We start from the raw sequence: 14,011 nt of genomic DNA on the forward strand, positions 1-14,011 counted from the left end.
CTTTCCTGCATAGGCTCTTCAGACCTGTCTAATACTTCTGACAGAGAACCACTGACATGCCAGAATCAGGCCTCCTTCTAGATACTCTGTGCTGATGACTTTAATTCTAGACCTATTACAAATAAGCCTTTAAGACTATTTCAGCAGAAGAAAGGATCAAGGGCATAATCTATACAAAAAGGCATGGTCTTAGGTAGGATGGATTCTGGAGCTCTGCAGATGGAAGCTACTGAAAGAGAACTGCAGGAAAGAACATCAGGTAGACACTTAACACATAAGCAGTCTTCAGTTCCCAGGTATAATCTGCTGTCAGCAGGGATGCAAATCAAGTACCTAGCTATCAGCAAAAACTCTCAAGCAACCATGTTTTCAAGGCTTTGGGCACACATATCTGAGAAACACTTTACCACTTAATTTAACACATATCTCTAGTCAACATTTTCTGGTTTTAACTGCATAGGTAACTATAGGTCTTCTATAAACACCTCAAATCAGATGAGCTGCTTTACAGACGTGGAAAGCTCTTATTGACCAAATACATCATCTGTAATGCCCTTTTCAATCATCAAAAGCCACAGTGAAAATGTGAAAGGCTATATCTACAGTAACTGCAATTATTTTCCCGTTTAAGTAACAGAACAGAAAACAAGAGCATTTTACCTTTTCCCTCGACAAAGGTGTAAGTTCCCATGATTCCTACTCCATTACAACATGGTCAATTAAATTCACCCATTTTATTAACCCCAAACTTGTGGGGTTTTTTTTTTGTTTTCCTGCAATCCATGTATTAAGGGAAGGACTCATGGAAAACCAATCACAAAACAGTATTCAACACTTTATGATGCAAGACAATACACTTAAAGTTGTGGTTCTACTGAAAGAGAAAAGATGTTTTGAGTATGTCATTTGGAAAAAAAGGAGAAGGGAAAAAAGTGCTTACCTCCTGCTCCTTTTTCTTGGCAGCACTGAGTTCAGAAAGGGAGTGTGATAGTTTTTCCTGCTGCTCAGCCAGGTACTTCTGATAAAGGCTCAAAAGTTCTTGGCATTCTCTGTACTGCTGCTGCAGAGGTGAGACATCAGAAGTTAAGGGAAAAACACTCTTTAGTGAATAGTTAGAGTCAAATAGATACCAACTTACTCTGTGTAAATCTGATTAAGATCCATAACAGTTCCATTTAAAAACAGATACTGTATGTTTGAGTACTGCCTAATGATGATAAATCTGCCTAGAGATGAATGTTCAAGTACAACCTTCTTTCTATGCAGAGAGTGGAAAAATAAGAACTGCACCAAATTCTTTTATCACTTGAAAAGGGACAGCAGCAGGAGGCAGGTGATGACATTGTTTCAGTTGGAACAACTACAACCCTCTGATTCATATTCAGCAGAGCCTGCCATTACCAATGTTTATTTATAAATAAATATCCAGCCAAGTAAGTAAATAGTCCATTTTTAAGCACAGACATGGATTCACAAGCCCACACACCCAAATCCAATCTCTTTTGCTTAAGCACCAATGGCTCAAAACCCCACAGCCACAGATGCAGCGCTACAGGCCTTTCAGAGACCAGTAATAATTTTTGGACAGTAATCTGGAGAAGCAGCAACTGTGGTGTTTGCAAGGATATTAGCAACAGTGTCCTGCCTTGCTTGCAGCATTGAAATTCCAACAGGAGATAAATCTGCTCTTCACCTGTCATTGTGTAATTCCCTCCCTTGCTCATGTAGCATGGTAAACCATTTACGCTCCCCTCTCTCCCCCCTCACTTTTAATTATGCATGCAGATGGGATAAGGGCTCGCTGTCCAAAGAGATTACTCTGAATAAATACTTTAATAACAAGTCACTGCAATTAAGGTAGGGAACAAAAACTTCTTCAATCTATAAAACGGTGTTGAGTTACAGATTTCCTTAACATTTTTATGATCTAATCATTGCTTCTGGGCAAATTCATGTTGCAATCATTTTTGCCAATCATGGCTGCATAAATAACTCACTGCTTTGTTATTCTCTGTTATGACCCTGAGGGGATTTTTTTGGTGGTTTTTTTTTTTTTTGTGTGTTGGTTTTGTGGCGGGGGGGTGTCCCTTCTTCTTCTTGTTCTTCCGCAGGAAGAGTGGCCTTGCCAGGACTTCTTTTTCTTTTTTGTAGTTGTTTGGTTGGTTTTCTCTCTTTTAAATAAAAAGCTACCTAGAGAAGAAGCAAAACATTTTAGCAAGGAATGGAAGGTTAATAAATCCCAAAGTTGAAATCAATCAGGAGAACTCTTCTAACACCTTTGCTCAGCACCTGGAAATATGGGAGGGCACAAACAACAGTCTTAACAAGCTAATTGCTTTCCAGAGCCAGCCTGCCTGAAGCCTGAGCTGTTTTACATTTCAGTTCATTTCGTCAGAGAGCACCAAAAGGCTGAAGTGATTTGTGGTGGTCTCAGGAGTCTCTGCCAGCTATGATGTATATAAAAGGAATTTTTTATTCCAGTTGTAACCATAGGCAGTAATGTTTATAGTAGGTGAACATATTAGGCTGGACGCAGGGCATGAATTTTACTCTAGAAAAAGCCAGTTCATTTATACAGCCTAAGAGTTAAATGTCGGTATTTGAAGACAAATTATAGGGAAATTCATTTAAACCCATGTTATGTGGCAGAATATAAAAACAGACAGTCCTATCTTTATCAAATTTTTACAGCTCTCTTAATTCACTTCTCTTCCAGCAGCCCCTTCCTCACAAAACAGATTTTACCCTCTCCTCCCTCCAGCCAGCATACTGCTGGCAGGAATGAGTACTCGAAACTTGGGGCACACGACTAATGGCCATGCACCTCCCCTCACTTTGCACAGTCCTGCTGGAAAGACAGGCAAGATTGCCCTCACTCCCAGGCAAGTGCACCATAAACAGATGCCCAAATTGTGTTTTATGGACTGCAGAGCCCTCGCTGTGCACACGATGCCACCATCTCTTGCATGCAGCAACCAAATTCATTTAAGATAGTTTAAAACACGACACGGAAAATTAACATTAGGAAACCATGCATGCAAATCCTGACTGTCGAAGGGTCAGTTGCATGATGATGAGTAGGAAGGGCAACAGCTCACACGAGCCTGAACTGCAGCCCAGATAACCCTGAAATTCTTTTGGGATTTGGTCAGCAACAGTAACAGATAAAACTTTCTGTATTAGAAGATTAAAACCTTGTTCATTCACACAACCACTCTACATGAAGAAAAGTATTGTTACAGCCACCATAGTCTAAGAGTTTAAAGCCCTGTTTTGCTTACTAAGTAAGTAAACATGAAGCTTCAAATACAAAAAAAATTAAAAAAATAAAAGTAGTTCATTTGTTTAAGACACATGGAGAATTGCTGAAAATATGGTAATTCTCAAAAATGTGCTGGTACATTTACCGCAGAATATGTTCCTAAGAAAAAGAAAAAAGCCTTAATATTAGATCTTACTCTTCCATTCTATTGAATTTTTGCTAAAAGCAGCAAGATGATCTCTTTTTTTCCTCCTGCAAATTAGCCAGGCAATATACAACACTGCATAAAAATATTTAAGTCACTCAGATATAACAAGGGCAAACATCTACTAAGGCAATATAGATTCTGGGCAAATGCATATGTAATGACAAATATTTTCCTAACCTGCTTTTAAAAATAAAAAGTTCTAAGGTTAAAAAAAATGGATAGGACCACAAGTCTTACAGATTTGTATTCCACAGAAAAAGTAATATGCCTAAATGCACACATTAGGTATTTCTTCATGTGTTCAGGAGCACAAATATTGGATTTGCAAGATGTTAGTTACCTGAGAGAAGTGGTACTTGGCATTTCACTGAACGGTAGTTTTATGTCCAAGAAATATGCATTTGAATGTATCAGAGTAATACATTTTATGCAGTTTGTTAGTAAAGTATTAAGCTTGTACATGAAAAGAGGGAAAGTTAAAAAAACAAATCAAAAGTCAGAAATGCAAAGGTTAAGATTTCACATTTACGTGTCATACTGCAAGTACTATATATTTTATACAATAAATTAGTTAATTTCATCATTACACGTAAGTCAAAGAATTAAGGGTTCATTTATGGCTCTTAAGAGATAATAACCTCAGTGGAGATAGAGCTGGCTGTGACAAGAGGGACTGCCAGCATGCAATGGTAACACGCTGACAGAAGACAGGAACGGGTGTCCAGGGAGTTAGGCAGGGAACAAAGAGCTCTTTCTTAGGGGAGACGCCTCACAGGAAGGCATCGCCAACCTGATGTTCAGCTGCTGCCAAAGATACTCTCCTGCTCCCTCCTCCCTCCACCCACACCAGGTCTGCAGCCCCCGAGTCCCTCACGCCAGGGCTCAGCAAAGGGGCCGCCAGGCACAAGAGGCAGCATGAGGCAAGTGAGAGGAATGGGCAGCTGGGAGCACAGGACAGCTCTTCCAGCAGCAGCCACCTCTCTGCAAGTGTTTATCCACCTTGCAAAGTCTCCACCCTACTCTTCCTTCAGTTCCACTCTTGAGACACAGTCTTTTAAGTCTGCTCTGTGACTACATCAACTACTCACTGCTTACTCTTTGCTGAAATACTTTTAGACTCTCACAAGCTTAAGCAGGACAAACAGCTACAGTTCCTTGTTCCCAGAAACTGGGAGTGGAAGGGCCAACCTCTGGCATGCCCACTGTCCTCCTGCATTGTTCCCATTATACTGATGCTACTGCCACTTTGACTATAAGTGAAGACCAGGTTAAAATCTGAAGTGTTTTGGTTTAGAGCATTCAGCACCTTCCTAAGAAGGTTCTGAATTCTACACATCAGCCTCCACATCCTTCTGTGAGCAATATTCAGGGTATAGCAGTTCAAACAATCACTGGTCTCTTCAGTTGCAGTCAGGGTTTCCAAATGAAGCCAACACCAGTCTACTGAACAAGGGCTTTTGCTGAAGATCTGCTTTTCTCAATCAATTCTTGTAAGAGAAGGAAAAAACCCAAACCAGAATGTAGAGAACCTTCCCTTTACACAGAAGTTTTTTGGTTTGTTTTTTTTTCCTGTATCATTAAAAGGAAATCGTTAGTTTTATCTCCCTTTATTTAAAAAAAAAGAAAATTAAAGCAGCCTCCAATCATAGGAACCTGAGGCTGGAAAAAAGTTTAGTAGAAGATATTAGCAAGGGAAAAGAACACAGCTAGTGAGGGGGGTTTTTGCAATCAAGCTAAGAACAAAGACTCTTGTGTATTTTCAGAGTGTTTTTGAGAACTCCTCACCTAGCGATGCTTTCCTCAGTGGCTTGTCACAAGCATTTTTGGGACAGGCAGAAGCTCTGTTGTTCCTTTTTTACACATGGGAAAAGCATGGCACAGGGTGTCTTTGGGCATGTCTGAGCACACAGCGCAGCCCAGCAGTCCCACCCTTCCCAAACAAGCTCCAGGACACACATCTTGAAGCTGTAGGGTAAGTTCGCTCAGGCACAGCACTAACAGACCAGATTCATCTTGCACTTGATTAGCTTAGAGCACAAGTATTCCTGCATTCATCCATGCAGACAAGCCCTAATAAACTTCCCAAGCATCAAAGAAGATGCTCAATGATGATTCAGTCCTGTAGTCCCTGACTTTAGCTCCAGCTTGGGCTGTCCTTTTACTCAGGGCTGCATACCCTGATCCATGGCCAGAACAGAACACAAGAGTTGAATCCCCATCTTCAGCCACAATATCCTGCAGTCCCATCAGACCCCGTATGCAATTGAAGATTCTCTAGAGACTCAGAGCTCTTAGAGAGATATGCAAAGATGAATAAAGCAAGTAAAGGAAGGAAAAAGTCGAACATGTGCAAGTTAGATTTAAATAAGACAGTAATAACTTAACACTTTGTGGAAGAGAGACAAGAACCGTTCAGTGATATGATTTCAGCACATGGAAAGCTTTTTGACATCTGCAATCATGACCTCGATAGCCACAAAACTCTGAGTTTTTTTAAATTCCTGCTTAAGGACAAGCATGTAGAAAACTGACTAGTTATCATCACATTGGCAGTGTCAGCAAAGACCAAACTCCCTTCACTGCCTCAGGTAGTCTATTCAAGACAAACAGTGTGAAAAAATTAGACAGGTAAGGAGATCCTGAGGAAGTGCCACTGACAATGAGTTGGTGAAGCTGGGCTGAGCACTGAAAGAGAAGTCTTTGGTCTCCAAAAAAAAAGTTCTACTCAGATAAGTTCCAAGGAGACTTGAGCTTGTCTGCCTGCCCTCCAACATGGTGGGCATAAGCCAGACCTGTTCAAGCTGCCGTGCGCAGCCACATCAGCACAGCATCAAGCACCTTATGCCTTATCTCACTGACCTTGCTTTGATGTATTTATGGAGGTTTGGTGTTTTTTCTTTTTGTCTTTTTGGCATCATGATCAACAAAGCACCAATTCCAGAATGTAGCTGCCATGTGCCTGGCACCTTGAACAATGTCACAGCAAGCTCACATCTCTTTAACAGACACACCACTGCATCCGCAACTTGACACCATGTACCATTACAACATTCCACTGTACAGTTACTCAGTAGCCTAGAGATGCCTTCACAGGATGCTGAAAGAATAAGGAAGCATTTCACCGAACTCAGGCAAAAGCTGTGACCCACATAGCTGAGTCTCCAAATAACGCTATCCCTGTACCTACAACTACGGATAAAGCTACATCTAAACACTCATAGTACAAGGGAACAGAATTTGCAGAGTCTGCAGATCCCCAAAGGCCCACGACAGACTCGTAGCAAATTCCACTACAAGTGAGCTCAGTTTGCAGTGGACCCACATTTTTCTCCGTGCATCACCCAAGCATATATTTTTCACAGTATTTTGACACATAAGGCAATAGGGTTTATTTTCTGCCTTGATACTTTGCATATCAATAGGAGAAAGATACCGTGCCTTTTGGGAAAGAAGCAATATGTATGTCATTCTGATTTCCACCTGCAGGCTTTCTTCTTCCTAACCAAAGGAAGGATTAAAATAATGCAGCTTCAACTACTTACATATGAAAAGTCATATGAATAAAAATAAACTGCTGGTATTAATGAATTAACATCTAAAAGGAACACTTTAAAATATAAACCAAGATATTCTAAGCTCTTTCCTTTACCATTTAACAATTACATACTTCATTGGAAGCTGACCCACATTTAATTTTAAAATACAACTTCTGCTTAATATATAAAGTCCTGCACTTTGACAATCTCACCTCATCTGAGAAGAACAACAACGGGGCTGCATTCTGGAAATCAGACTATCCAGGAATGGGTCAAAGTCAACCCTAACATGTTTACTCTACCTTTAAAATTAAGAGAAATAAAATAAGTGGTTTGACTCTGTGTGAATCATTGTTCTGTGAAAGGATAGAGACTAGCAACTTCTATGAAGGTTTATTATCTAAACTTGAAGTTGCTGCAAAGACTGAAGGTAATAAAATGTTTTATGAACAACTTCACTTTGCTCGTTCTTATATAACTGAGTTTATGTGGACTCCCTGCCACAGTGATGCTAAGAACCTGTTGGGAACTTTCTGCACATCCACTTTTCGATGCATTAAAGAAATCATCTGATGAGGGTCTGAACCTTCTGAGCCTTCAATTCAAAACACAATTTTCTTCTGATCCAAATGCCTTAGGAAGCACATTTCTGAAAACACTATAAGGAAGCAAGTCACATACAATAAGACAGAGTGATCTCCAACCTGAAGCCCAACAGTTACATTTTAATTTACACTTGAATATTTTAATGTTGTTATCCAGTCAGTAAATTAACTCAGGATGCAAGAATAAAAAGGCAAGATGCATAGGGAAAAAGGTCATAAGGTCCACAAAAGTTAAGAACTTTACTTCTGTTTGAAGCATCAGCATTATGTTGTTGAACGCCACAGCTCTCATATAAAAGAATTGCTTAATACATTCCCATTCTGTTTGAAGGGAAATTAAATTTACATTCTTTGGGAATATGGTATTGTAATTAGTTCATGACTTGATTACACTTTGAAGTGAGCCGAGGCTGCATATGGTGCATACAAATTAGTTAGGTTATGGTTACCTACCTAAAGAAAAGCTAACGAGTTGAGAAAGTTAGGGACAAAGCCAGGGTAGTCCTTTGGAGCTTTCAGGAAGCACACGTAAAACACCAAATTCAAATCTAGTCTCTGGACTCACTGATGTCAGGTGTGAACACAAATAAAATGCAGTTTTCTAAACAGCTGAATCAGATGTTTTCAAAATACCTTCCTTCTATCTGCACCCATACCACCTGTAAGGGCAACTGTTAAAATTGATCCTGAAAAAACTTCACCCATATGATGTATTCTTAGTACTTGTAATTTTTTAATTTCTTTTACAGACAGCTTGAGTTATATATCATCTACCAAGATGCTCTGTTCCACCCAGATGATGAAATTCCCAAGTTCACTTTAAACATTCTGAAAAATATTGAGATGCACAGTACAAATATAGTGCATCTAAAATTGGCCAAAGAAAAAGATAGCCAGCATGATTTGATGAGAACAAGGAAAGCATTTAAACCTAAAACTAATTCCCAACACAGCACATGAACTCAAGAGAAGTCTCTATCACACTTTCAAAATGCAAAAGCAGTTTAGGGTACAGGATTTGATCTGATGTATTGAAAATCCTTTCCACAGGATATGCCAATCAAACTGGACAGCTTATCTGCCATGTTTTCTGGTTCAAAGGTGGGTAAGGACAAAAATATCACACACCATCATATGCCAGCAGATGTGCCTGGATCAATAAATGCAAATACCATCTCAGAGCTCGCATTTTCTATTCCAAGTGGAAAGCACATCTCCAGTCTTATCTTCATCAATACAAACAAAAGGATACTTACCACCAAAGAGGGGAAAATAAAATAAAACAAAGATTTATTTTGCAACCTAGCTGTACTAACAACTTTCTTTTACTGAAAAGGAAGAAAGAACATAAAACACACAAAAAAACCCAAGTTATGACACTACAAATATTGGCAAAAAACATGCATATTCATAATAATGAACATAAGGAATTTGATGACAGAAAAGTTCAGAACCTGAATACACAAAATACAGATCCCACAGATCATTGTAACAAGACAGTGGTCCTGGCATAGACCATAAAAATTTTTACTTTTGGCTTAAGAACCCTGATGGCAGGAGATTTTCCTCACTGGCAAGAAAGAGTTTGTTCAGAACATGCTTGCTCCTTTCAGGGGAGCTCTGCCAACAACTACAGCGACTTTCAGGATTTAAAGACTTCTTTGGCATTTGCTTAGAGGCACAGCTATCCAGACTCTTCCACTGGAAACTGTTAAGGAACTTGTTACTTATGTATTTGTCTGCCTGCCAGTAAACGTAGGATGCTTTATTATGGAAGAAAGGAGCCTGGAGATTCAGCCATACACAATTTCCGTGCAAAACGGTCCCAGCACCTGAGAACAACTCCACACATTTCATCATGTACGACAGAAAATCATCTCAGCCTGCGCTGCGCGAGAACAGGGAGCCAACGGGAAGGCATTGCCCCCATCGCTATCCCAGCACACAAAAAACCCCACAGCGCTATTTTTTCCCTTTACATATTTGGAGCACAAAAATTAAACAAATAAAAGAAACACTGCATAATTTAGCTTTCATTTTCTATCAAATTGCTCATAATTGTAACCATAAAACGATAATACTGTGCCATATGTGCATCTGCAGAGCCGGCGGCGCCGCTGACCGGCCCTGCGGCCGCAAACGCGGGGCGGTGCCGCCACCAAGTGCCCGCTCCGGGAGCTGCCGCCCCTCGACACATCCCCAGGTGGCTTTTGTGACAGAAAAAGGCACCAACGCATCGCTTCGAAACGCGAAAACCCGTCGTGCAATCCCCCTGCTGCTGCCCTTCCCCGAATTACACTCCTCGTCACCCACGCAAGGCTTTGAGGTAAAACGCACCCATCCCTGGAAATGCTTGTTTTAATTGCAGGCCTTTGTGAGAATTAAAATAAAAAGTCTTTTCACGCTAGACACTGTTACCATTTACACAAAGCCATTTTTCATCGCAGTACTACCCGATATTAAAACAGACATGTTCTTTAATTTGACAATGGAGCTCCTGGCAGAAGCACGAGGAGAGATAAGGTGGGAATTGAGGTATCTGAGAAAGGATGCTCAGCCTCTTATGTTTAGACACAGTAAGAGGAGTTATTTAACAGGATAAATGTGAGCTTGGAGTCAGATGCATGGAGGAAAGGGGATGAAGAGGAAAAAGAGAAATGGAATGTAAAAGCTGAACTTATTGAGAGCAGAGCTACAGCATCTCCATCTCAATTAAATAACATGCATAGTAAATCAAAAAGGTGTCTGCTTTGCAGGGAATGAGAATGTAAGATCACAAAACATCAACTTGTTTTATAACTAGGCTAATCAGGTTTGGTCTTGGTTACTATCAGAATGGGGATCACCTGAGAATACACAGTGGTGTCTGTCTAGCTGCTTCCTTGCAAGAAACAATCAATCATCACTCTAATTTTATATTTGATGTCTTTGAGGTATTTTATATTTGAACCTCTTATTACCCTCAAACAGGAGTAATGCTGACAGAGAAAAGCAGACTCTCCTTCAGCCAAGCTCCCACCACCCTCAGAATGAGAAAGTACTCACTTGGGTCCTTACTGGAAAGGAAACCTGGCTGCTAAGGAAAATCTTTGTCTGCTGCTTTCTAATGTGTTGCCTCTCTCTTTCTTACACAGTCAGAATCAGGCTTGGGTATTAAACTTATTAGTTTCTCCTTTTAAACTAGAACATAACCAGACAGGAGCATGCAGATTTAAATCTGAGTACTGGCAAAGGGTGCAAGTGACAAGATGAAAATATGTAAATGCTGCTGGACAAAAATAGAAAAAAAAAAATCAATACCACTGAGCCAAAAAATCTTGCAGCTCTTAGGGAACTGCCTTCAGTGCTACAGCTAGAACAGCACAGAATGTAAAAATCACAGATTGTTCTAGATAATTTTATATTTTTCCTTTAAAACTATTGCTATTTTGACAGTCTTTCTAACCTTGTTAGAACACAATCTGTTTGCACGACGTAGATGAGAGAAACGCAGTGCTCCTTTTTCTAAGAGGCACTTGAGGTCAAATCAGACTCCATACCAGCACATAGATACTAATTTTAAAGATGGTGTCCCCAATTAAAAAAAAAATAAAGTACTCCGTGATGGAATGCTGAAAATATCTTCTTTTCCATCACATGCTGTACACGTCTCATTAAGTATTTCAAAATGACATCAAAGGCCTCAGAAAGTTGGTCCTTTCTTGTGAAATCTGGCCTTGAACATGCCAAACTGAGAAGCACTGGTTTCACTGAACTGAATCCAGTGAAGAAAAGATTTAATAACAGCCTCATTATAAGGTTCATTGTTGTAGGACTATTTAATATACAAGATTAACACATCTTATCTCCCACTTTCACTGAAACCTATTATACCCCTCATTAATACATGCACATTTCTACATCATTTACAGCACTCAGGTCTCAAATAGTATTGCCTGAAACAGGGTGTGTTCTGCTGCTCTTCCTGGCGGTCAGCTCTTTTTCCAATAACAGCAACCAAAGATAAGCCTCACAGGTCAAAATTAAGGAAATGGGAAGGTAAACAGGGAAGTTTAAAACTGATTTTTTTAAAAAAAACCCTGTAATTTGTTTTGTCAGGACTTTGGATTTCATTTCTTGACTTCAGTTCCCTCACACCCAGATCATTCACATATTATAAGACAGGAAATTCAACCTTCTCCTTTCCTCCTGGCAATTCCAGACATGGAAATAGGTGAAGTGATCCACAAATTAAAAGGCGTTTTAAAAATCTTCAGACCCAAATCACCAAAGAAAAGGAAGCTGTATGGTATAAACACTACAACACTTTCCTGGATTATATACACTTGTGTCCATAGGTATACCAGGGCACACCAGAACAATGCACCTTGGTATTATATGAAGGGGAAGAAAAAATAAACATTTTTATGTTCTCAGTAGACAAAAGGGTCCAGGTTGGGCATTATTCTTGCACAAACAGAAGAATCATTATTAGCTTGCAAGGACAGAGAACATGCATTTATCCAGCAACTGAACTGATTCAGGTATTTACAAGCTCTTCTGAGTTGTCCTACACTGAGGAACTGTTCTCCATAGGAGGCTGCAAGTGTTTAAAGTTTTCATAGACACACCTAAAAACAATTCTTAAAAACAACAACAAAAATACACCCAGTGTTTTCAAACACAGAGAAACATTCTGAACGCAGTTTTTAATTACAGGTTTCTGGACGTTGTGAGAGTTTGGGAAGCAATTATTGGTATTTGCTTGTCCTGCCTTTAAACTCTGCCACATGCTTGTGGCCACTGCCAGTGTTGTAACACTGAACTTTGACACAGTATACATGTTTTATGTTCTCACCATAATACAATTTAATACATTAAAACATGCTAAATATAATGAAGATATCTCTTCCCCAACCATCTGAAGAGAATTGCTACCACTTGTACTTTGTTAGAAAGCATTTTTATAAAATTTCCTTTCCCTCACACTTTACTTTCTAAACCTACTCTATGGAAACAAAAAGGTTTTCAAATCAAATGGTTAATATTTATTGATGAGAAAGAAAATTAATCACCTGGAGTGATTCTACTGGAAAGTACTGAAAGCAAAGACTTAAATTCCAGAAGCCAAATGTACAACTCCTCGGATTTTTTTCTACTGTTCTTGGAAATAAAGATGTTTACTCTAGCTGATTAATTTTGTATCAGAAAATGTGTCTTGCCAGGACAGGCCAGAGTGACACTGACCCACTCACATTTAATTTTCTCTTTCTGGAATTTTACATGCCTTCAGGTAAAACAAACATGAGGCTCTGGAAGTTGCTACTTCCTGCAAGAAAAAACACTCATCCCTGCATCCTCACATTTATAACCACTGAAGAATAGGTGGCATTCTGGAGGTCTTCTTAACTTCTTGCATGGAGCATACCCAGATATCCAGCTGGAGGTACATGAACCAAGGTCTAAGGTATTGGTGGGGAAGAGAGAGAACCTCTTCTCTACAGCTATGAATTCCCCCCACACACATCCATCATAGTTCTCCATTCATCTTTGGGAAACATTGCTTAGTGTTAGCCCTGAGGATATCAGTGCTGGAGGGCTGTTACTCCTGAAGACAGGAGTTCCTAAATCTAAACTCACAATTGCTCATTAGAAAAAAAATAGCTGAAAAGAGTTTGCATAAAGACAGTTACTGGCAGCAAGAATATGATACTTCCAGATATCCTCCTCTCACAGAATTAATATTTGAGTAAGCAAACAGTTCTTCGGCAAATTCTTTAGTTTTTGCAATGCAGTCAGCATCGCAGTGAGATGACTCCACACATACAGTCACTGCCAATAAGGCAGGGATCACCACAGGTGCTTAGAACAGCTTAGTCAACTCAGAACTGAACAGGCCTTCTTGTAAAATACTTTCCTGTGGTTATAATAAATTTCTGAGCCACCAAACCAAAGATAACACAAAGAAAAGGCGTAAAATATAGAACATTAGAAGATTTTAGACAATAGGAGCCAAGAAAAATCAGAGAAATAAGGGGTCTTTTCCAGATGAGGAGGTGATTGAGGTAACCTGCACACCAAGCTATATGGAAATGCCTATGTCCTGCCAACAAACAGGAAAGGAAAATTAGGATACGTGAACACCTCCAAGGACCCTAGACTAGAAGAGATGGGCTTTCAGAAAAAGGATCATAATAAAAACAAACAAGCAAATAAATAAATGATTAATTAATTAATCCAGAAAGCTACTTTCTTCACAGTAGTACAAAACAGAAGGCAAGAAACTGTTCCATGAATGGTTCAGTGAACCAGAACACAAGTCAGATATTCTCACTGGGGATTGGTCTCTTCTCCCAGGCACTCAGCAATAGGATAAGGGGGCACGGGCTCAAGCTCGGTCAGGGGAAATTTAAGTTGGAGA

The 14,011-nt window shown here is 39.7% G+C and overlaps 1 protein-coding gene across 4 annotated transcripts in view; it reads right to left on the reverse strand.

Moving 5' to 3' along the window:
• The window catches only part of KIAA1328 (KIAA1328 ortholog), a 180,041-nt gene that overhangs the window by 105,745 nt on the left and 60,285 nt on the right, over positions 1-14,011 (reverse strand). For all 4 annotated transcript variants that reach the window (XM_071581065.1, XM_071581062.1, XM_071581064.1 and 1 more), the window contains exon 6: positions 941-1,068. In XM_071581065.1, coding sequence (XP_071437166.1) covers positions 941-1,068 — 128 coding nt within the window. The remainder of the gene's footprint in view (positions 1-940; positions 1,069-14,011) is intronic.

The sequence above is a fragment of the Pithys albifrons genome, chromosome Z (assembly GCF_047495875.1).
Source record: "Pithys albifrons albifrons isolate INPA30051 chromosome Z, PitAlb_v1, whole genome shotgun sequence".
NCBI lineage: Eukaryota > Metazoa > Chordata > Aves > Passeriformes > Thamnophilidae > Pithys > Pithys albifrons.